General features: G+C 31.8%; 1 protein-coding gene and 1 pseudogene across 35 annotated transcripts in view; both read right to left on the bottom strand.

Moving 5' to 3' along the window:
* LOC127734289 (sacsin-like) overlaps positions 1-2,365 on the bottom strand; it is a 49,862-nt pseudogene extending 47,497 nt beyond the window's left edge.
* Positions 2,366-16,944: 14,579 nt separating this feature from the next.
* The window catches only part of LOC127734280 (sacsin-like), a 41,668-nt gene continuing 32,935 nt past the window's right edge, over positions 16,945-25,677 (bottom strand). Inside the window, exons 8-12 of one of the 35 annotated variants that reach the window (XM_052244085.1) lie at positions 25,044-25,327; positions 17,677-18,604; positions 17,589-17,632; positions 17,457-17,544; positions 16,945-17,412 (exon numbers count right to left, since the gene is read on the bottom strand). In XM_052244085.1, the coding sequence (XP_052100045.1) occupies positions 25,046-25,327 (282 nt within the window). In that variant the 3' untranslated portion in view covers positions 16,945-17,412; positions 17,457-17,544; positions 17,589-17,632; positions 17,677-18,604; positions 25,044-25,045. Of the gene's footprint in view, positions 18,605-25,043; positions 25,328-25,677 lie in introns of all 35 variants that reach the window. The other 34 variants (XM_052244086.1, XM_052244087.1, XM_052244091.1 and 31 more) reach the window with 34 other exon arrangements.

Genomic DNA, 25,677 nt, shown 5'->3' with positions numbered 1-25,677 from the left:
CGCCTGCCCTCCCTTCTCCAGAATATAAAATGGTCTTCCCATACACAGACCACACCAACTATTAATGCATACAATTAAGGTTGAATATACAATGCATTTTTTCCAAGATTTGCTTTTGTAGTTGAAATTGTTGAATGTACGCAATTTTCACAAAAATGATACATGTACGAAGAAAGGCATTTCTAACCAAAAGTGCCCTTAAACTGAAGAAAATAACCTTTGCTACCTTTATTAAAAAATATGGTTAGGGTACTTGCTTACTCATAGTTTATGGAAGGTAAAGTGTCTGTTCGTGATTATATTTTCTAGTGAAGCCGCTTATTTCGAGTGTAGACCGGGTTTTATCAAGTGAAATTACATGCGATCAAATCGATTTCCTCTTATATCACAAATATATATCAGTTTTCTTCGTGACTGCCCAACTTATTTGCAATTGTATTAAAGTTTTAGCACAGACAACGTAAAATTTCTTTCTTTTTCACTTAAAAAAACAGGTTTTTACACCGTCCGGGTTCGCGTACTGCAGCTAATAAAAAGGTCTTCCTGGTTTTTTAAAGGATAAAGAACAAGAAAGGAAGGAAGTATTCGGGACCTTTAAAACTAACTTTTTAAAATTTTATCCCTGCACTTTAGTGAAGGATAATGACATATAGTTATAAAAAGGCCACACAAAAAACATGGAAAAGTTGTTCAAATTTAACATTTTACATTCGAAATTAAATAGAAATAAGAAGATGTGGTATGAGTGCCAATGAGACTCTCCATCCAAGTCAGAATGTGTAAAAAGTAAAAAGTAAACAATTATAGGTCAAAGTACGGCCTTCAACACAGAGCCTTGGCTCACACCGAACAGCAAACTATAAAGGGCCCCAAAATGACTAGTGTAAAACAATTCAAACAGGAAAAACCAAGGGTCTAATCTATATAAAAAACGAGAAACGACAAACACTTATGAACCCCATCAACAAACGACAACCACTGAACAACAGGTTCCTGATTTAGGACAGGTGCAAACAAATGCAGCGGGTTTAAACGTTTTAACAGGCGCCAACCTTAAATGTTCATTGATCTTCATTTTCAGTTCTGATTATTTCACTTCACCATGACCTTGCAGTATCATTGTACAATAACGGTCTTTAAAATTATAAGTACAGAGGACTCATATATTTGTTCCATGTTATTTCATACTTGTTTTGTTTTTAGTATGTAATGCTTTGGTTAAAAGGTTAATGGCAACAAAATTTAAATTGAAAATATTATCCACGATGGAATAACTAACATATAAAATTGTGTTTAAAACCTAAAAAAATAACAAGGTTTATATCCTTCGTCAAAAATAAATAGAACACCAGTTTGACGAATACAATACATCTGTCGTGGATCAACAATAAAGTGAGGGTAATAAGAAAAAGCAACACGATTTGATGAATATTGAAATATGAGGCTCCAACGGTTTCTATTGTCATATTTGACTTTGTACTACAAAAAAAATAAATCATTTAAGCGAACTATCGGGGTGTGTTTTTACTACATGACCAAGTAATATGCTTGATCGGATTCTTCTTCACAATAGAAATATTTGAACATTGTACTTTGGAATGATAAAAAATTAATTCAACATTCATGACAGCACGTGCTTCCCGTGACAACGTCACAACAATGCATAAGAAAACATACGAAATATTTGTTATAACAAGTTATTTCATGTTTGTAGCATAAACATGTAATTAGAAGAATTTCATGCTTCTTTTGTAACTTTATAGGGTCGTAAAAGCGTTGATCGTGTGCACATTTTTAGTATGAAGCGCGTTGCTTCGGTCAACGCTTTTACACCCCATAAAATCTGTTAATTTTATACGGTCAAAATATTAAATTCATCAAAAATCCAGTATAATTGTGATCTATATCTTATTGATACCACTTTTAGGAAGTGCAGGTGCGGATCTAGCATTTTGAAAAATAGGGGGGGGGGGCAAACCAATGTTTAGAGTAATACTTGCAAAAGGTCTATGTTGTATATTTATCATATATAAAGCTCCATAAGTGGCAGCCCCCCCGCTCCCCACTAAATCCGCATCTGTATTGTTTAGGTTATTCATAAATATTTTAAACTACTGAGTTATTATACAATTGATCATACCATTAATATTTGACCGACGATTGGAACACGTGGATTGGAAAAATAAAACTATCATGAACGGTGTATAATATCATATAAACATACCAATAATTTATCCTCTGAAAATGTCAGTAAGTAAAAAAAACATCCACCTCAGTTAACATTGCCAATGTTGTATGAATGTGCGCAGCTCAATATTTGTCACGAGTGGCGTGTCAACGCGACTGTAACTTCCCGCTTCCGCAGGTAATTACTATATATATATAAAAATATTAATTTTCGCGAACCATTTAGGTCACGGAAATTCCATTTTTTGCCATCAGTAAGGAGAGTTGTACAAATAATGTGAATAAACAGAACCCCGATCCAATTCATCTTTTGCTAAAAATATTTATCATTTTCTGTTTTATATCTCCTAACATCATTCCATTTTTCTCTAATTTCGATTAAAATATGCCAAAACCTGCAGTAAAAATAGATGTATGCCCCAAATAAACATTCCCCGATTGGTTGAACTACTAAGGCGTCGATGTAAAGCAATGCAAGCCTCGATGTAAAGCAACGCAAGCCTCGATGTAAAGCACACGCTTCCCAAGAGTAAGGAGAGTTGTACAAATAATGTGAATTCACAGACCCCCAATCCAAATTATCTTTTGCTAAAAGTGTTCATCATTTTCTGTTTTGTATCTACCAACAACATTCCATTTTTCTATAATCCCGATTTAAACATGTCGAAACCTGCAGTAAAAATAGATGTATGCCCCAAGTAAACATTCCCCGATTGGTTGAAAAGCTGTGGCCTCGACCTAAAGCAACGCAAGCACACGCAGAAAATTTCCGTTGATATGTTGAACTTCGGCCAAGGTAACCTTCAGCCGATTTACATAGAGATTTTCTTGCGCTCAAATGTAATTCTAAGTGAAGTATACTGGTAAAGTAAAATTATATTCTTTTACAGAAATATTTACACATTTTATCATTAATGTATTGTCATGCTTCTGCATATTTACGCTGAGCTTTAGTTAAATATAATTCTATACAAATTTTGTTACGTCAAGCATTAAGAGTAAGAATGTATTTCGCGCCAAAACAAGAAAATAATTTGTGTTACAAAATAAGTTTATCAGCATCTGTCTGAAACTTTCCAACAGAAAATAGCGTTAATTATAGAAAAAATTTGGTGAGTATTCTGATTACTTATTAATGTTAAGGTTCTCCAGAGGTGGTTCTCTACACCTTCTTGGCGGTCAATTTAATCCCATTTACCAATTATCCCCGATGGCGATGACACCCAGTCGATTTGTGTCATGAGCGAAAATCTTATCAATTTGATGAAATAACTTCTTCATTAACTGTACTTGCAATTTTTTTATAGTTTTTGATAACCGTGCCCATTCCCATTTCATGTCCGCAAGATAAATGGGTTATGCATTTGTGAATTGTGTAAGTACAGTAATATTGTGTAATGAATAATGGCGGAGGATAAAAATTTGTGACGGTCAGTGCGTGATCACGTGACATTATTATTTGTAAACAAACGGGCTCCCCATGTAACACGTGTCGGAACTATCCATACAATGTACAATCAATCTTATATTTCACTATTTGATGATATTTCTGTGTCTTGGTTTTGCAGATCAGATGTCATAGTGTAGATTCATAGACAAAAAAGTACCATGATTGTTCCTGTTCAGTAGTTGTGATTTTTTTTTATAGAATTAGAAGGTAAGTCTACATTAGTCATTATTTAATGAATATAAAAGTGACTCAATTCTTTGTGTAATTTTTCCCCAATTTTTGAAACATGCATAATTTAAAGAGCATTTGCTTCCCTTGAATCCTCCCCCCCCCCCCCCCCCCCCCCCTTCAAATTGCCCAAAACTCATACTCATAGTCCGAGATTACTCTGATGTCCAACATCTGTTTATGCGATTCCGGCATTTTAACTCTTTATTTTCAAATTGAACACACTCGTCCATTCAGCTTATTTGCATCATAAATGAACGAGGTGTTAGATTATGTTTTCCTATTGAGTAAGGGTAATTTTCATAAATCAGCTCTCATACATGTAATGCATTGTAAATTACTTCTTCTGTTGATCATGTCACAATCTTTTAAAGTTAAAAGTGAAAATGCCAGTATTGATGTGTCAACTGTCCAAATATGAGAAAATAGCGGGTGGCAGATCAATTAAACTTATTTAAATGAAGAGAAAAATGAACTAATTGAGGCTTGATAAGGGTCTTTGCAGAAATCAGTTCCCATAATGTTGGTCATGTGACATTCTTATAAAGTGAAAGTTAAAATGAGGGTGGTAATGGGGGGTACCTTCATGATGAAAAACGGTAATAAACCTTGCCAAATGACGTTAACGGTAATTTTTGGTGCATGACGATAAAATGAAGACTTTCTTCAAGACGAAAAAAAAATCGACAGATTTTGATGAATCACGTTAATTTTTCCCAAAAAATAACGGTAACGATAATTATTTGAGACCTCTGACGAATCACGGTAAAATGTTAACATATTTGACGCTAACGGTAGCCGTATTGACCGTTTGACGCCTGACGGTAAAGGGCATTCATACCCCCTAAAATGCCAGTATTGATGGGTCAATGTGAAAACTGTCCAAATATGAGAAGATAACGGGTGGCAGGTTGATCAAACTTACTTAAATGAAGAGAAAAATGAATAAATTGAGGCTTGATTTATATGGATCCAGTCGCCTCCAGAAGCAACGAAGCAGCACATCCACTTTGGACGGGCAAATATTATCTATCTGATATGGGACCAGCTGAAGTCCCACTGCCCTAGCTGGTGTAGCAAAACAGTCGTTGGAGGTTAGAGTAATCTCCGACTACAAAACTCAATTCCAATGACAAAAATGTCCTAATCTTCAATTGAAAGCATTGGAAAAGTAATCTGTAAATTATAATTTTGACAATGACCACAATTTGTTTTAGTTCAATGTACATGTAATAATATGCGGATAATACATGAACTTAATACTGCTTCAAGGTTATACAGGTTTGTCAATGTAAAAATAAAATAATTTGTTTGCTAACTTAGGGAGCTACCATTTGATTTTTAGGGGGTGGGGGTCTAGAATGAAATTTGAAAAAAAAAGGCAGGATGACAATTATGTAAAAACAAGTCGGGATAAACTAATAGAAAAAAAGGCAGGACAGATTACATCTTTAACTGAAAAAAAAAAATGTAGGACAAAATTTTTCATCCTAGGCCCCCCCCCCCCCCTTTTCCCCCCATAAAAATGGAAAGGAAGCTCCCTTATAGTGTTTCCTTCAGAGGGTGTTGGCCCATTAACTCTAAAAATTCTTTGTTCACTAACTCTTCAACGCTTTCACCAATTTGCATGAAACTGTTGTGAATTGATTATTTTATAAATTTTAGGATTCCCGTTTCAGAGTTATATGGGATTGTACTCATGTATTGATGTGATCTCCCTTTAGATTGTTTTGGAATTTTAGAATTTACATTATCCAGTTACAATGTAAGGGGTTTTATTCATTCAAAAAGGGGGATTTCCATGTTTTCGGACATAAACTTGAAAATGCTTTAAGCAGTTGTCATTTGTCATGAAACTTTGGTTAATTGTTTATATATATCTATTGATGCAAGCTCCCTTTCAATTTATTAAATTGTGGAATTTTATTCATAAAAAAGGATAGCTTTCCCAGTTTGCAGATCAAATTCAAAAGTTTGTACATGCAATTCTCTGGCATGTTTCAGTAAATGTGTAAATTATAACTGACATAACTAACTTTGACAATTACCACATATTTTTAAGTTCAATGTACATGAAATATACAAGGTAATGCATGTAGACTCGATACTGCTGCAAGGTTATACAGGGTTGTCAATGAAAAAAAAAAAATTTGTTTGCCAACTTAGTGTTTCCTTTAGAAAGGTTTTGGTGTGGTATGACACTCTGTCATTTTTATACGCCCGTTTACGGGACGTACTATGGTATACCGTTGTCCGTCATCAACATGTCGGACATTAACTCAAAACCGCTTTTACCAATTTGCATAAAACTTTGGTGAATTGTTTATATCTATTGAAATGAGCTCCCTTTCGTTTTTTATAAACTTTAGATTTTACGTTTCTGAGTTATGGGGTTTTATTCATTAAAAAAAGGGGGATTTTCCAGTTTTCGGACAATAAAAGCTTTCACCAACTTGCAAGAAATTGTGGTGAATTGTTTATATCTATTGTATTGACATGAGTTCCCTTTCGATTTTTATATATTTTAGATTTTACATTTCTGAGTTACAGGGTTTTATTCATGAAAAAAGGGGGGATTTTCCAGTTTCGGACAAAAATCAAAAATGCTTTCAGCAGTTTGTATGAAACTTTGGTGAATTGTTTATATCTATATTGATGTAAGCTTCGTTTAGAATTTTATAAATTTTACATTTTACATTTCTGAGGGATGGGGTTTTATTCATTAAAAAAGGGGTGATTTTCCAGTTTTCGGACAATAGCTCAAAAATGCTGTCAGCAATTCTCATGAAACTTAAGTGAATTGTTTAAATCTATTGATGCAAGCTCCCTTTACATTTTTATAAATTTCTAATAAGACTGGGAAATAATTGAACTTTATTTGTTTATAGTCTGACGACAGATTTACTAAGTATTGCGCAACAGCACAGTGTATTGCACAACAGCAAGAAATCTTTAATTTCATCAGGTTCTAATGAAGTAACAAGCTTATTTTGCCGAAAGAATGATTTGATCTAAGCTTGAGTAACAAGTACCAGAAGTGATAAAAAAATTGTCTTTATGAAAATAACATGCAACCAACTTTAAAATCAATGCTTTAACCTCCTAAAGAAAATAAATCGTTTATGTCTTTTGAATTTCTTTACTTTCAAATGAAAAATTGCTGTTTCATCGACTTGGTTAATGTTGAATATTGCCGATGACAAAATCGACTGAATTTGAGTATCGTAAACAACAGGGCGGCTAGATTTCACTTTTGAAGATTGGTCAAAGCGAAGTGGCGACCGGGAAAGCGACAAGTCTCCCCAGTAGCATGGTAACGTGAGCCCTGCACAATGCTTATTACTTTAAAACATAGTCCTGTAATATTTTTTATTCTACTTTGAATATTGCCTGCTTATTTCAGCAACTATTCTTACAAAACAATCCTCTATTTATCCTAGGTGTTGCACTCAGTATTGTTGATTATATTTATATGTATATGTAGTAAAGTGAATGCAACCCCCTTTTTGAAGGTAAGTAACAGTTAACAAACTTTATCACTTATCAGTAGTTTAGAATGGTTTAAAAAAAGATCTAATAGATGTTACATGCATTATGACTTCCTCTCAAAAAGTTTGCATGTGTTTTAAAGTGGTTATTTAGCAATGTAATTTTTGCCCTCAGTATTAACATTAATTTGGAAGTAATTTAAAGGATTTCAGTTAACCAAAATTATTTCACGCCTAATTTATATAAACAAATCCCACGTCGATATATAACATTTACAACAATCAAACATCAACCCACGCCAAACTGGATGTAATTGAAAGACATCTAGAGGTCAATATACAGTCTCGAACAAAAGACAAATTAAGGAAAAATATAGCGAATTTTTGAGAATTATTATTATTGCATGTATATTTGCAATATTTAAAATGCAAAGTTTAAAATCTTTAGAGTTTTAGGTTCCACCTACCATTTTAGAAAACTGGGATTTCATTGCAAGTAGTCTATTAGATAACATTTTATAGTTTTGAATGTTTCTTCATCAGTTAACTAAAATTAGGTGGAGGTATGTTCTTATTTCTGACAGAGTGGTACTCAACCTATATCAATTTGTGCATGAAGCGATTGATAGTTGTTAGATACTGAATGATTTTACCACAAATTTGTTAAAGTTTTAACCTGTGTATATATTTAAAATATGTTAATAAAGTTCATGTCTTTTTCAGGACTTCTGATCCAACCATGTAGTATGGCATGTTTGTGAGATATGGTTTTGGCCAGTAGGATGTTCATGAAGGACCCGTAGTACAAAGTATATCACTGGATTGAGCTCATTGTCTAAGTGTATTATTAAAGTGCTTTGCTTTGAGCTCAGTTCATTGTTATGCAATTCATTCTTTGTGAAATAAAGATTTGACAGACAACGCTCATGTACAAGGAATTGTCAAAGTAGTATCCATTCTATGTACAATGTAAGTAATAGGGAGATAAAAGCATTTTATTTAGATTTGAATCAAACATTTTTTGTCCATTAGCCAAACTAAAAAAAAAAGCACAAATCCACCAAACAATGCTACTGGCGCTACTAGCAATATGATGCTAGGTTCTTTTGTTACACTTTATTTTTTTACATATGTACTGCCTACTGGCGACTCAGTCCTGAGTGTAAATGGTCATTCAGTATGTTAAGAAAAAGACCAAAATTTATAAGGCCTATCTGGCCTAATTGATTTCTAAAATATATTTCATTGTACATGTTTAACATTTATCATTCATTTGTTTATTTCTTAATTTGTGTGAATTAACAGTAAATGATAATTACTACACTATCATACCATAACAAAACTGCCTTACTGTATTGGTATCACTTATATTTGTATCCATATAACAAAAAAAACTGAAAAGAGAATACTTTTGCAATAGCTTTTTCATATTGAATACTAAAACTTTTTAGATATTTAGACATATTAAGTAGATGTTCATAATATCCACTTGACATTTTATCGTATGACTTCTGTAGTTAGTTATGAGTCTTTGAAGCATGCTCACAAAGGTTCTTTTGTTGATATCATTTTCATACTGGTCAAAACTTTTTTTTGCTTTGACCAGCTTTGGAGGAGATATTTTCAAAGAATTAATAAAAAATAATACAGAAATTCACTTTCTAGCTCAACTAGCCCCAATCATCATGTCAGGCATTGTCATTACTAAAAAACATTAAATGTCTTCTAAACTGAGAAACAATTTCCACATTTAACCGAAATCTTTTACTTATGATACTGACAATCCCCCACAAAGTAATATAAATAGAACCATACAAAAGTAAGCAAATAGGTGTTCTCAGATACCATCTCCCATATAAAAAAATCACATTAAGAAAAAAATGAACCTATTATGTGTTCCTCTCCTAGCTACAAAATGTTATCCAAAAAACATAAAAAACTAAATATTACATAAACAACACCCCTAATGCTCATGTTGGTTGTCATTGTGCAACACAGTTAATACATAGAAAACATAAAACATAGAACTCCTTTTGTCATATAAAACACTGTCGAACATCCAATCATACTATCCACACTGATCTGTGTCCACACTTGTTTTGTAGAAAAATATTTTCGGAAAAGCGAAAGTGAAATTAGATTTATTTCAATCGTAGATTTCATCAATGCTAATCAGTTTAGTTTCACATACGTTATTTGTGACGTCGTGTTTCAAACAATCGTTAAATAGATAAAAATATCACCTTTTAAGTTAAACAAATGTGCACTTTTACCTTTAACCCCTCGTCATATATTGATTTATGATGCAGTATAGCAAAGCATGTTATAAATGTTAATTACACCGATTAATTGATATTACGATCATATACGTGTAGTTACAATCTCTTTTGAAATCTGATCTTGACAATTTAAACATCAGTACGAAGAATTAAAATATTCGAAAATATACAGTATATATATAAATGTACACTTGTTAAGACGTACTTATATATATATGAAATTGTTACAAGTATACACAAACATAGAGTTGACTCCTAAAATAATGGCAAATTAAAAGGATGTATATACTAAAACCAATCTATATATGTGCATTGTGGTTGAACTTATGCAACGAATCATTTATTCTTTCCAAAATAACCAAAGTTTTATTGATTTTAAACCATTAATCTGGATTGTTATCAAGTAACATACACAAACATTGAATACACATCCAAATATCATGTAGCAAAGCAATTGAAAAAAGTCAAAAATCAAGCAGCGTGTCTAAGTGTTGTGTGCAGTACAATTTATAATATACGGACGGGACTTTAAAAACGCAACACTAGATTAAATTTTTAGTTTTAATTTTCTTCCTTTGCTTTTTGTGTTTTTTGCTGTGCATATACTGATTTTTGGTCATGGATGAATACCACATATCCTTTCTTTTCTATAATAATTGTAACATATAGGACTCTAAAGTGCGATGGTACTCTAAAGTGCGATGGTCACGCTAAGTGCGATGGTGTACGCTAAAGTGCGATGGTGTCAGACGCTAAAGTACGATGGTTGTTTGTTTTTTTAAGTGCGATCAGATGACACGCTAAAGTGCGATGGTACATGACACGCTAAAGTGCGTTGGTTTAACACACTTTTTAACGTGCGATGGTGTAACGAGAATGGGGTTCAGGCAATGGTTTTTGTTTTTTGCTGTGTTCATATTAGTTTTTCGGCTATTGTATTGTTTATAAATCATGCTGTTGTCTTTCTCTTTTGAATTGTTTTACATTAGTCATTTCGTGGTCCTATATAGCTACTATGCGACGTTAGCCAAGGCTCCACGTTGAAGTTCACAATGTTGCTAAGTGCATATGGTCTTTAGTGGATAGTTGTTTCGTTGACAATAACACCATATTTTCTTATTTGTTTTTTGTTCATTGTTTTCCATCTCTTTCACAGACATGACGAACCATATTGTAAAAAATTGTTTTATAAAATAATTCAATTAGAAAGTTAAAAAGTGGCTTTTATTTCACGCAAGTAAATGACATGGGACTAAAAACATAGGAGGAGTTTCTAAATTAAATTTGGACGAATTAAATACTTTGACCATTGGTATATTTTGCCGTTTTCGCTCTCTCTTACGGTTTACACCTTCCCCTTACTATCGTCAGTTTCTAAGTTTATGAGAAGTATTCTTTTCCAGTATCCTGTCAGAAACCCGTGTGTCCCCGCCGACACAGCGGGATCAAAGGTTTACATTTCTGTTACTGTCGATGATATTTTGGGAAATCATTCCTCCGCATACAAACTCTTCTAGCACCGACCAAAATTGGAATCATTTGTTTTCGATCCCTTTTTGTGTCAGTTCGAAAGTTGAAATGATTACGTGACGTATGTTGAAATCATGTGATATGCACTGAAAACCTTTTTTGTTCCTTAATGGATGTGTCCTACATCAAAGGCAATGACTGCTTGTAACCAACAACTAACGAACTGACAAAGAAATCGACTTATTTTGAGTTCAGTTTTGTCCCTTCTGAGAACCCTTTGTTTCGCCCATTGCAGTCCGTTTTGATAAATTGCAAATTATGTGGTTTGAACGGTTAATCTGAAAATGGTTTTCTGTATTGGATTCTGTGGAATTTCAGTTTAAAGTTGATATTACCGCCAATCTCTCTTGCGAATTGCGTAGCGAAATGAAATTCTATTGACGTGCGTTGTAATACCAGGATGACCTGGTCATGGGTGTCATTAACAACTCCCGTCTGTCTGTTCCGAAGTTGTAAGGACTGAAAGAGGAATTTCTGACATGAAAATGTCTAGCAACAGCATGTTGACTTGTCATGGCTGCAACATTCTTATGGCCTAATTAAGATTTTCATTGCTAAGATTGGAAACATCGAAACGCAACAACTGTTTTACTGATTTAAGTATGGTTATTGATTCAAAGAAATTTTTCACGAAGAAAAAAACAGAAAAAAAATAATGCAATCTGGTAGCAGGTATTGAATTGTTCTCATTAGAAAGTATAGTAAGCATAAATAGCAACAATATGAAAAATTTGAATGAGTTGATAAAAAAAAATCAACAAAATGTGTGTTGCGTTTTTAAAGCCGATCAGTAGATAGTCTAATAAGTACGGATTTAATTGCATTCTATTATCTACATGTGTATAAGAGGTCATGTCACTATACGCAATTTAAGGTAACAAATTTAAATATTGACGTAATACGTAATCATTTTACTTTTTCTCTCGTCATCAAATATTTCAAACAGAAAAGTAAGTTATTTTGATAAGACCACAGGTACAATGTACAATATCGATATGTAAAATGCACCAAATGTACCTTGTATTCAGTGTATGTCACGTTTTACGTAAGGAAGTGTCGATGGCATATAATGCATTTACAAACAAAAAGCAAAGTTATTGAAATATGCTTTATTTATTAAAACAATAATCAGTCTATGGAAATTGCGAATCGAGGAAACCGTTTCTTATGAGGAGAAGCGATATTTTCTAATATGAAATTGTAAATATGTAGACACTCCATGAAAAAAAATGTTTTCGCCTTCTCGGCAATCCAAAACATATTTAATATTAAAAAATATATAAAAAAAACTCATCAAAGATACCAGGCTTATAATAGTGTACGACGACGCGCGTTTCGTCTACAAAAGATTCATCAGTGACGCTCGAATCAAAAAGTTTATAGGACAAATTAAGAATGAGGTCGAAGAGCATTGGTGGTCAAAAATAAATGAAGTCCGGAATTAGTTCACGCGACAAGCAGAAGAGTTTTATGTATAACTATACATCAATAAAATCTAAGATCAATTGTTACCTGACTTTTAAAGAAAAATAATCAACGAGAAACAAGACTAGATTTCTTTATGGATATATAAGCTGTTAACATATCGTTTAAATACAAACCACAATCAAGTCCTGAAATATGTTCAAGTTTAACCCCGCCACATTCTTTATTGGCCTGTCTCAAGTCTGTGGTGGTCGTCGGTTCGTGTCTGTCATATTTGTTTTCATACATTGCGGTTTTTTTTTTATAAATTATGCCGTTAGTTTTCTCGTTTGAATTGTTTCACATTTTTCATGTCGGGACTATACGGTTTGGGTTTAGGCCGTACTGTGACCTATAATTGCTTATATCCACTTATTTGAACTCTGGTGGATAGTTGTCTCATTGACCACATCTCCTTATTTTTATATCAATAGTAAAATAAAGAAGTTTATGTCCGTGGTAAAATTGTAGTGCTATGTTTTTTTATGTAAAAAAATTATTTTAAATGCTATTTATTTTATTGTAGGTGCTGTACTTTTTAAATGTAATTATAATGTTTTTTATTGTACATGTAACTTTAAGTTTATATTTTATATGAGGTGTCAGTTTTTAGCTCACTGAATGTAAAATTATTTTTGTAAAGCATCTTTCGAAATTCGTAATTGTTCTTCGAGCATAGTCTTATAAGATGATAAAGTTATATAAACAATGTTGGTAAATGATCGTTTTGAGCTTCTTGCTGGGATGTAGAATTGTATCCTCCATGTCCCGGACAATGTTACTATACATCTGTCTTTATTCGGAATAATTCTTTTGAAATTTGTAAATTTAATTTTCAGGATTTATTGTTAACTCTAGTAGACTGTGCTGTCTCTCTGGATATTTATTTCTGTTAAGAAATAATATTTCTTTGTCTGTATGGCTTTTTACAGCATGAACTATTATACAATCTAAAAGTTCGGAAGAATAGTGATAGTAGCCAAATTTAAATTCCGCCAAAGCACCATCATTGAAAATGGAATTACTCAATATAACCATATGATCGTGTAATATAGACATTGAAGGTGGTAAATGCAGTGTGATCTTGATAGGGAAATCCAAAATTGATCAATTTTCAGTCAAACCCAATATAGATAAAAATAAGAAGATGTGGTATGATTGCCAATGAGACAACCCTCCACAAGAGACCACATGACATAGAAATTAACAACGATAGGTCACCATACGGCCTTCAACAATGAGCAAAACCTATACCGCATCTGAATTCCATTTAATTGATAAATTTGATAACACTCATCGTTTACTTACCTTGATAATGTTTTTCTTTAAATAATCAAGAATTCTCTAATTATACTGCTAAAATTTACCCAAGGGAACTTCCTTTAAATATAAATAATTGTCCTTTTCTACATTTGGATATCTAAATTTCACATGGGAAAATCAAAAAAGAAATTTAAGACAAAAGAGCAGATTTTCCAATTTTGAACGGTGGTATTCCTTTGGTCTCTTCTTACGGTATATATATTTCCCAACTCGTTCACTATGCCAGTGTCTATAGTGACGTTTTATATTTCAATGAACGTAATAGATATGTAGCTGGTAAATTATTAAAGTCATATAAAAAGAGTTTCTGGTTATTATAATGTTAAGGAAGCTATTGAACCCATGCATGCATACATGTATATTCTTAGCTAAGTTCTCTGTGCACGTGTTTTACATTTAGTTCGAATCCATAACGTATAATCGTGTGATTTTGTGTTTGTTGATCGACAACTTTGGCTGCTAATTGACTTTTAAATGTTGATGCCGAAGTTAACCAATCGTTACCTATTGATAAACGCGTAATACAGAATCATGGAGCACGTGAATAATAAGTGAGATGATCAAGCGATGTATATTTGTTTTTATTCGTATTTTCCATACGTTCCCATTTGTTAATCAAACTGTCATAATCGCTGCTAAATAATTAGGTGTATAATTATTTGGGTTTTTTTTCGGAATCAATCAATATTATCTTCTTTATCTTCTTTCAACGTTTGTTAATCTTATCTTAACTCACGGTTAAGTCTTTCACCACGGTTGAAACACCTATAGTTCCGGGTTTTATAATACATTGATACGCTTGTGTATTTTGGGGCAATAAAGATATACAAGAACAAATTGCAGTTTGACAGTTCCACAGGTCGACAGTTGACGTAAAGTAAGTCGATAAAATCAAATAATGTCATGATATAGTGGTAAAAATTGACAAGTAGAAAGTTGATAGGTCGACAGGTTGACAAAGTTGACAATTTAATGTCGTAAGTTGACAAAAACTATGAAAAGAAATGATTAAACTAAATTTTTACCCAAAAAATTATTATAGTGGTTTCGACAGGTCGAAAGTTTACCAATAATGCCAATACAGGTATGTCGACCTTTCAAACTGTCGATGTGTACGTAAAAATGAAACTGTCAATATGTCGACTTATGTACATATAAACCGATTCACCATTCTATTCTTTCAATTGAACTACAATCCCTTTTATCCTAGCTACTTGACCTAGGGTTTCTAGATCGATCATCTAGCAAAATTTATCAAACTGATAACAATTTCAGAGAAGATTTTAAACTAGATGTGTCGGATAGACACGAATGACCCCGTCTCAAAAAGTTGAAAAATCTGCAATTTCAACAACACATGTGGACACAAACATGCATGGATAGTATTAAGCTCTCATGACCAATAGTAGTTTGATGAAAAATTTCCTTGATCAATGAGTAATTAAATTTCAAACTATCAGCAAACAGGAAGTGGATGTACTACAGATCTAACAAGATGTGTTGAAACGACATGGAAATCAGCATAGCGGAACGAAACATAAACTTGATCTGTAACTCATCATGGTAGTCTCACGTATCAAAAATCTGCGCAAAATCTGAAGGCGTATAGAAAAAAAGTCCGTTTAACCTGATAACTGTGATTTTCAACAATTTTCAACGTCTTAATTAAACGCTTAATTTCAGCGGAGCGGAACTAAACTTAAACTTGATCTGTAACTCATCATGGTTAACTTACATACCAAAAATCAGCCCAATATCTAAAGGCGTTTAGAAAAAAAGTCTGTATAGCTGTGATTTTCAACAATTTATCAAAGTCCAAAGCCCTTAATTTCGGCAAAAATCAACGGAGCGGAACTAAACTTAAACTTGATCTGTAACTCATCATGGTTAACTCACATACCAAAAATCAGCCCAATATCTAAAGGCGTTTAGAAAAAGAGTCCGTATAACAGTGATTTTTAACAATATATCAAAGTCCGGCAAAAATCAGCAGAGCGGAACTAAACTTAAACTTGATCTGTAACTCATCATGGTTAACTTACACACCAAAAATCAGTCAAATATCTAAAGGCGTTTAGAAAAAAAAAGTCCGTATAACTGATTTTCAACAATTTATCAAAGTCCAAAGCCTGTAATTTCGGCAAAAATTAGCGGAGCGGAACGAAACTTAAACTTGATCTGTAACTCATCATGGTTAACTCACATACCAAAAATCAGCCCAATATCTGAAGGCGTTTAGAAAAAAAGGCCGTAAAATGGTTTGTTGCGGAATGACGGAATGACGGAATGGCGGAATGACAGAATGACGGAATGACAGAATGACGGAATGACAGAATGACGGAATGACGGACAAGGGTAAAACTATATGGCCTCGACAACTTTGTTGCGGGGCCATAAAAATGAGATAATGATGACCTGACACTATGACGACTGATGACAAGTGTCAGGAATAGATCACATGCCCTTTTTATGCCAAATGAGCTAACAATTAGTCAATAATGGTCATTTTTAAGGGCATTAAATCCGATAAGACGTTAACCAATAGTTGCGGTCATATTCAGCTGCGGATCTAGGATTTTGAAAAAGTGTAAGGGGCCGCTAAGGCAACGTAAGGAGTGCATTAACCATATATGTAGCGCTATAAAGGGGGCATCTAAAAATACGCCTCTGATATTGGCATTGTATAGATAATTGATCAAAATAGAAAAAAATTGTCGAAATTGTCACTGAAGAGCCCTAGCATTGGACAGTGGTGTATCAATACAACATAAGACCGACATGTAAACAGAATGGATATGTTTAATAGTTCTTCTCTTGAATATGCAAGAAATCTTTCTCAGTGGGCGTTTATCGAAAAACAATCGACCAGTCAATAAATTAAGCGTCCCACAACTTGAATCTGTACTCAATATTGGAGGCCACAGGTAGAAATCAAAGCTTGTTAAAAATACATATTGTCATATTTTTGTCAGTTTTGGATATGTCAAAAGTACAATTTTATGAAAGATTTTTTAATAAGAAAACATATTTCAACCGCAATCAACTACATAATGTAATATAACAGACAAGAATAAAGTGCATCAGGCTTTCATATATTATAAATACAAATGATACAGTTTAAATTTTCCATTACAGAGCTTGAATCATAATTGTAAAGACACCTGTCTTTTATTTTTAAGCACATAAGTTGACCTCTAGACGTCTTTTTTTATTTATTTTTAAAAGACGTTGGGTTACCGTCTTTTTCATGTACATCCAACATTTCATTTTATTTATATTTTACAAAGACTTTTGGACAAATTAAGATCCTGAAACAATGTTATATATATATATAAATCAATACACTCTGTACAGGTGTTAAATAATGATCTCAATCTGTACACATATTTGATGTGATCTCAGTAAGTAATTATAAAAAGCTAAACACATATGTAATGTGATCTCAGTAAGTAATTATAATAACCTAAACACATATGTAATGTGATCTCGGTAAGTAATTATTACAACCTAAACACATATGTAATGTGATCTCAGTAAGTAATTATAATAACCTAAACACATATGTAATGTGATCTCAGTAAGTAATTATTACAACCTAAACACATATTTAAATGTGATCTCAGTAAGTAACATAATAACCTAAACACATATGTAATGTGATCTCAGTAAGTAATTATAATAACCTAAACACATATTTAAATGTGATCTCAGTAAGTAACATAATAACCTAAAGACATATGTAATGTGATCTCAGTAAGTAATTATTACAACCTAAACACATATTTAAATGTGATCTCAGTAAGTAACATAATAACCTAAACACATATGTAATGTGATCTCAGTAAGTAATTATAATAACCTAAACACATATTTAAATGTGATCTCAGTAAGTAACATAATAACCTAAACACATATGTAATGTGCTCTCAGTAAGTAATCATAATAACCTAAACACATATTTAATGTGATCTCAGTCAGTAGTTATAACATAAACACATATTTAATATGATCTCAAACACAAAATATTCTAGTATCCATACAAGTGATGGAAAATTAAAACCTTTGAAAAAAAAATTAAAGATAATGTCATAGAACTTTTTATTGCAAATCTTGAATTGCTAGTATAAAAGAGCTTAGCTTCATGCAATATGTTTAATGTACTTTAATTTCCTTCAATCATTCAATATGACAATTCAATTAAGAATACATTATTTATCTATCATACATTTATAAAGTAATTTAAGATTAACATATAACAAAATTATAACATAAATTTCACTAAAAAAAATTCTATACCAGATAAAAAAAAAATCACAGATTAATCTAATGTCTTTTCAATGAACGATTTCCTTAATATCCTTTTTTATTTAGAAAATAGATATCTTCTATAATATATTCAACTGAAATCTAATTTACCAACTATAATTATTCACAAGTGCATACCTATATACTGTTAAGCTACAGATAAAATATACATAGTCAATTCATTTCTATCAGTGCTACCATTGATAATTGTTCTGCTTCTCTCATGCTAATAATCCAGACAAATCACACAATCAAACAAGAACAGAATGTCATATATTTAAAGTATATCAGTATGTTTCTAGAATGTCCAATAAAACCATTTTTTTCATCTTTGAAAAACCTTTAGAAACCTGCAAAATATAACGTTAGTAGTTAAGATAAAATATAAAAATGCAGCTTTTATATACATATCTTGAAGTAAAAACATTAAAAAGCTTCGAGTTATTAAAGAAAGCCATCTGATATTCTATAATAATTATTATACCACAGAGTGAGAGACCCATATTCGCCGCATAATTCGTTCATTTCCACTTACATCCGACCTACATTCGAATATTTGGAACTTTTTATGAAGGTTTCAGAAATTTAACTATATGAAAAAAATGTTTGAGAAAGAAATTATCTTCAAAACATTGGTTAGTTGTTCTAAAAACGAACGCAAACTCAAGAGGAAATCAAGTTGTTCGTGTACCATGGGGGACACATTTTCGCCGCAATGTATGATATGACCATCCTCATTATCCTGGTATATTATAAAAACGAATGTTTGCAATTACATGAATTAGCTTGAGAGATCATTCCTGATGTTCAGTAGTTGTCGTTTGTTGATGTGGTTCATAAGTGTTTCTCGTTTTTTATATAGATTAGACCGTTGGTTTTCCCGTTTGAATGGTTTTACACTAGTAATTTTTGGGGCCCTTTATAGCTTACTGTTCTGTGTGAGCCAAGGCTCCGTGTTGAAGACCGTACTGTGACCTTTAATGGTTTACTTTTATAAATTTTGACTTGGATGGAGAGTTGTCTCATTGGCACTCATACCACATCTTCTTATATCTATACGATTTTTCTCACAAATATTTACTTTTAGACTGCGTATGATTGCCATATAAATCTTACATAATTGCCAAAATCATTTAAAACACCTGCATATTTCTCAATATGTGCGAATAACCTTGGAAATGGGGTAAAGAGGAATATCAACAGTTGTAACATTACAAACAGCCTTTACCATCTATTTAGGCAAGTATTGGGTAAATGCACACACATTTTACAGAAAAAATAGCAAAACGGCGAAAATGTGTCCAAGGCGAATATGCACCACCCACTCTACACCTTAAATTATATACTAGCATTTACAGATGACATAGATTATTAAGTAACATTATAGAAGTAGGTACAAATGACATAGATTATTAAGTAACATTATAGAAGTAGGTACAGATGACATAGATTAATATGTAACATTAAAGAAGTAGGTACAGATGACATAGATTATTATTAAAGTAACATTATAGAAGTAGGTACAGATGACATAGATTATTGAGTAACATTATAGAAGTAGGTACAGATGACATAGATGATTATGTTACATTATAGAAGTAGGTACAGATGACATAGATTATTTAGTAACATTATGGAAGTAGGTACAGATGACATAGATTATCAAGTAACATTACAGAAGTAGGTACAGATGACATAGATTAGTATGTAACATTATAGAAGTAGGTACAGATGACAAAGATTATTAAGTAACATTACAGAAGTAGGTACAGATGACATAGATTATTAAGTAATATTATAGAAGTAGGTACAGATGACATAGATTATTAGGTAACATTATAGAAGTAGGTACAGATGACATAGATTATTAAGTAACATTATAGAAGTAGGTACAGATGACATAGATTATTAAGTAACATTATAGAAGTAGGTACAGATGACAGATTATTATGTAACATTATAGAAGTAGGTACAGATGACATAGATTATTATTAAAGTAACATTATAGAAGTAGGTACAGATGACATAGATTATTAAGTAACATTATAGAAGTAGGTACAGATGACATAGATTATTAAGTAACATTAAAGAAGTAGGTACAGATGACATAGATTATTATTAAAGTAACATTATAGAAGTAGGAACAGATGACATAGATTATTAAGTAACATTATAGAAGTAGGTACAGATGAGATAGATTATTAAGTAACATTATAGAAGTAAGTACAGGTGACATAGATTAGTATGTGACATTATAGAAGTAGGTACAGATGACATAGATTATCAAGTAACATTACAGAAGTAGGTACAGATGACATAGATTATTAAGTAACATTATAGAAGTAGGTACAGATGACATAGATTATTAAGTAACATTAAAGAAGTAGGTACAGGTGACATAGATTAGTATGTAACATTATAGAAGTAGGTACAGATGACATAGATTATCAAGTAACATTACAGAAGTAGGTACAGATGACATAGATTATTAAGTAACATTATAGAAGTAGGTACAGATGACATAGATTATTAAGTAACATTAAAGAAGTAGGTACAGGTGACATAGATTAGTATGTAACATTATAGAAGTAGGTACAGATGACATAGATTATCAAGTAACATTACAGAAGTAGGTACAAATGACATAGATTATTAAGTAACATTATAGAAGTAGGTACAGATGACATAGATTATTATGTAACATTATAGAAGTAGGTACAGATGACATAGATTATCAAGAAACATTATAGAAGTAGGTACAGATGACATAGATTATTAAGTAACATTACAGAAGTAGGTACAGATGACATAGATTATTAAGTAACATTATAGAAGTAGGTACAGATGACATAGATTATTATGTAACATTATAGAAGTAGGTACAGATGACAAAGATTATTAAGTAACATTAAAAAAGTAGGTACAGATGACATAGATTATTAAGTAACATTATAGAAGTAGGTACAGATGACATAGATTAGTATGTAACATTATAGAAGTAGGTACAGATGACATAGATTATTAAGTAACATTATAGAAGTAGGTACAGATGACATAGATTATCAAGTAACATTATAGAAGTAGGTACAGATGACATAGATTATTATTAAAGTAACATTATAGAAGTAGGTACAGATGACATAGATTATTAAGTAACATTATAGAAGTAGGTACAGATGACATAGATTATTATGTAACATTATAGAAGTAGGTACAGATGACATAGATTATTAAGTAACATTATAGAAGTAGGTACAGATGACAAAGATTATTAAGTAACATTAAAGAAGTAGGTACAGATGACATAGATTATTATTAAAGTAACATTATAGAAGTAGGTACAGATGACATAGATTATTAAGTAACATTATAGAAGTAGGTACAGATGACATAGATTATTAAGTAACATTAAAGAAGTAGGTACAGATGACATAGATTATTATTAAAGTAACATTATAGAAGTAGGTACAGATGACATAGATTATTAAGTAACATTATAGAAGTAGGTACAGATGACATAGATTATTAAGTAACATTATAGAAGTAGGTACAGATGACATAGATTATTAAGTAACATTATAGAAGTAGGTACAGATGACATAGATTATTATGTAACATTATAGAAGTAGGTACAGATGACAAAGATTATTAAGTAACATTAAAGAAGTAGGTACAGATGACATAGATTATTATTAAAGTAACATTATAGAAGTAGGTACAGATGACATAGATTATTAAGTAACATTTAAGAAGTAGGTACAGATGACATAGATTATGAAGTAACATTATAGAAGTAGGTACAGATGACAGATTATTATGTAACATTATAGAAGCATAGATTATTATGTAACATTATAGAAGTAGGTACATATGACATAGATTAATAAGTAACATTACAGAAGTAGGTACAGATGACATAGATTATTAAGTAATATTATAGAAGTAGGTACAGATGACATAGATTATTAGGTAACATTATAGAAGTAGGTACAGATGACATAGATTATTAAGTAACATTATAGAAGTAGGTACAGATGACATAGATTATTAAGTAACATTATAGAAGTAGGTACAGATGACAGATTATTATGTAACATTATAGAAGTAGGTACAGATGACATAGATTATTATTAAAGTAACATTATAGAAGTAGGTACAGATGACATAGATTATTAAGTAACATTATAGAAGTAGGTACAGATGACATAGATTATCAAGTAACATTACAGAAGTAGGTACAGATGACATAGATTAGTAAGTAACATTATAGAAGTAGGTACAGATGACATAGATTATTAAGTAACATTATAGAAGTAGGTACAGGTGACATAGATTAGTATGTAACATTATAGAAGTAGGTACAGATGACATAGATTATCAAGTAACATTACAGAAGTAGGTACAGATGACATAGATTATGAAGTAACATTATAGAAGTAGGTACAGATGACAGATTATTATGTAACATTATAGAAGCATAGATTATTATGTAACATTATAGAAGTAGGTACATATGACATAGATTAATAAGTAACATTATAGAACTAGGTACAGATGACATAGATTATCAAGTAACATTATAGAAGTAGGTACAGATGACATAGATTATTAAGTAACATTATAGAAGTAGGTACAGATGACATAGATTATTATGTAACATTATAGAAGTAGGTACAGATGACATAGATTATTAAGTAACATTATAGAAGTAGGTACAGATGACATAGATTAGTATGTAACATTATAGAAGTAGGTACAGATGACATAGATTATTAAGTAACATTATAGAAGTAGGTACAGGTGACATAGATTAGTATGTAACATTATAGAAGTAGGTACAGATGACATAGATTATCAAGTAACATTACAGAAGTAGGTACAGATGACATAGATTAGTAAGTAACATTATAGAAGTAGGTACAGATGACATAGATTATTAAGTAACATTATAGAAGTAGGTACAGGTGACATAGATTAGTATGTAACATTATAGAAGTAGGTACAGATGACATAGATTATTTAGTAACATTATGGAAGTAGGTACAGATGACATAGATTATCAAGTAACATTACAGAAGTAGGTACAGATGACATAGATTAGTATGTAACATTATAGAAGTAGGTACAGATGACAAAGATTATTAAGTAACATTATAGAAGTAGGTACAGATGACATAGATTATCAAGTAACATTATAGAAGTAGGTACAGATGACATAGATTATTAAGTAACATTATAGAAGTAGGTACAGATGACATAGATTATTATGTAACATTATAGAAGTAGGTACAGATGACATAGATTATTAAGTAACATTATAGAAGTAGGTACAGATGACATAGATTAGTATGTAACATTATAGAAGTAGGTACAGATGACATAGATTATTAAGTAACATTATAGAAGTAGGTACAGGTGACATAGATTAGTATGTAACATTATAGAAGTAGGTACAGATGACATAGATTATCAAGTAACATTACAGAAGTAGGTACAGATGACATAGATTAGTAAGTAACATTATAGAAGTAGGTACAGATGACATAGATTATTAAGTAACATTATAGAAGTAGGTACAGGTGACATAGATTAGTATGTAACATTATAGAAGTAGGTACAGATGACATAGATTATCAAGTAACATTACAGAAGTAGGTACAGATGACATAGATTATTAAGTAACATTATAGAAGTAGGTACAGATGACATAGATTATTAAGTAATATTATAGAAGTAGGTTCAGGTTCATGTCTTTTCTCATTTTAAGTCAGTTCTCAGAGAATTATCTATATGCTCTTCAACAATTATGTAACTTTATTGCCTAAAACATCAAAGCTGTTTGTGCTGTATTTAGACCCCTCTACCAAGAAATTTGTTTTGCATGCACACGTATAAAAATTGCGGTTTTTATCCAACGCAATCATAGGTTTGAACGTTGTTTTCAATTTAGACTTGTTTGTATATAGATATATATATATATATACGACAGTTCAAATTACACCATTAGTTTGATAGAGGGACATAACTCGTGTTCAAACATGAAACCTGTATCTAATTATAAAAAGAATTTTGTTCCAGTTACCAGTAGCAGTAGTTGAATTGTTGCTGAGCAAATATAAAGTCACATTAGTATTTGTACGGTGAATTGTTGCTGAGCAAATATAAAGTCACATTAGTTTTTGTACGGTGAATTGTTGCTGAGCAAATATAAAGTCACATTAGTATTTGTACGGTGAATTGTTGCTGAGCAAATATGAAGTTACATTAGTATTTGTACGGTGAATTGTTACTGAGCAAATATAAAGTTACATTAGTATTTGTACGGTGAATTGTTGCTGAGCAAATATTAAGTCACATTAGTATTTGTACGGTGAATTGTTGCTGAGCAAATACAAAGTCACATTAGTAAATACTAATGTGACTTTATGTACGGTACGTACAAATACTATTCAACTACTGTTACTGATATCGCAAAAGAATTGTTGTTTGAGTTCTTCCACGTCCATAAACATGTACAATAGTTATGATCTCAGAACATGTCTCGGATTTAACATCCAAAACAGACAAGACGTATGCAAAATGTACAGTAGCATAACTAGACCAATTATTTAAATGGAACAATTACTACCCTGTGTCCAAACCTCCCTCGACAGAAATGTTTTGAGTCGTAAATATCTAACTCCCAATACAGTGACAGACCACCAACAGATAGCTTAAAGGTATGATTGTTTGCAGGGGTAGTTTGGACACAGTGTACTAGTATGAGAGATTTCATATGTAACTTTTTACCTTTAAAGTTGTAATAAATCTGCAGCAAACTCAAGTATTTCCTTTGTTACATCTCGAGCGGACTCTGCCGTCTCCTTAGTATAAACATCTGCTGGTATTTTCGGAATATTCATGCGTTCTGGGTACATTGTTCTATCACGTGGTCCAACCAAAAGCATAAATTGTTTAACCTTAGTCTGAAGCTCCATATCAAGGCCAAACATAAGTTTATTCAAATCGTGTGTACTAGGTACGTTGTTGCAATCCTTTGTGTAGTGCATGGCCTTCAATACCTTTTCAACACACTATAAAAAGATAGAATAAAAAGCAATTTGACCTTTATTGGGTTCACTAAGAACAGACTGTAACTGGAATTACTCTCTCTCGCGCATGGTGACAAATTAAGTTTCAAATTTGTATTTGTGTCGTTGTTACATAAGTACTATTTAAGGAAGATTATCAGCTGATGGAGTTTGGGATTTTAGGCTTTACCACTAGAGTAATCAGCTGAACTTTGAAACTAAACAAAAATCCATGAAGTTATGTGTAGATCTGACAATATACTCAGCCTTCAGTATCACCCAGCAGAATTTTGAATACTTTATTATTATGGATTTGTTTTTGCTTGTAATTTTTGAATTTTTTTATGCAACAG

The sequence above is a fragment of the Mytilus californianus genome, unplaced genomic scaffold, assembly GCF_021869535.1.
Source record: "Mytilus californianus isolate M0D057914Y unplaced genomic scaffold, xbMytCali1.0.p SCAF_3, whole genome shotgun sequence".
NCBI classification, from domain to species: Eukaryota; Metazoa; Mollusca; class Bivalvia; order Mytilida; family Mytilidae; genus Mytilus; species Mytilus californianus.
This window is presented reverse-complemented; position numbering and strand designations above follow the sequence as displayed.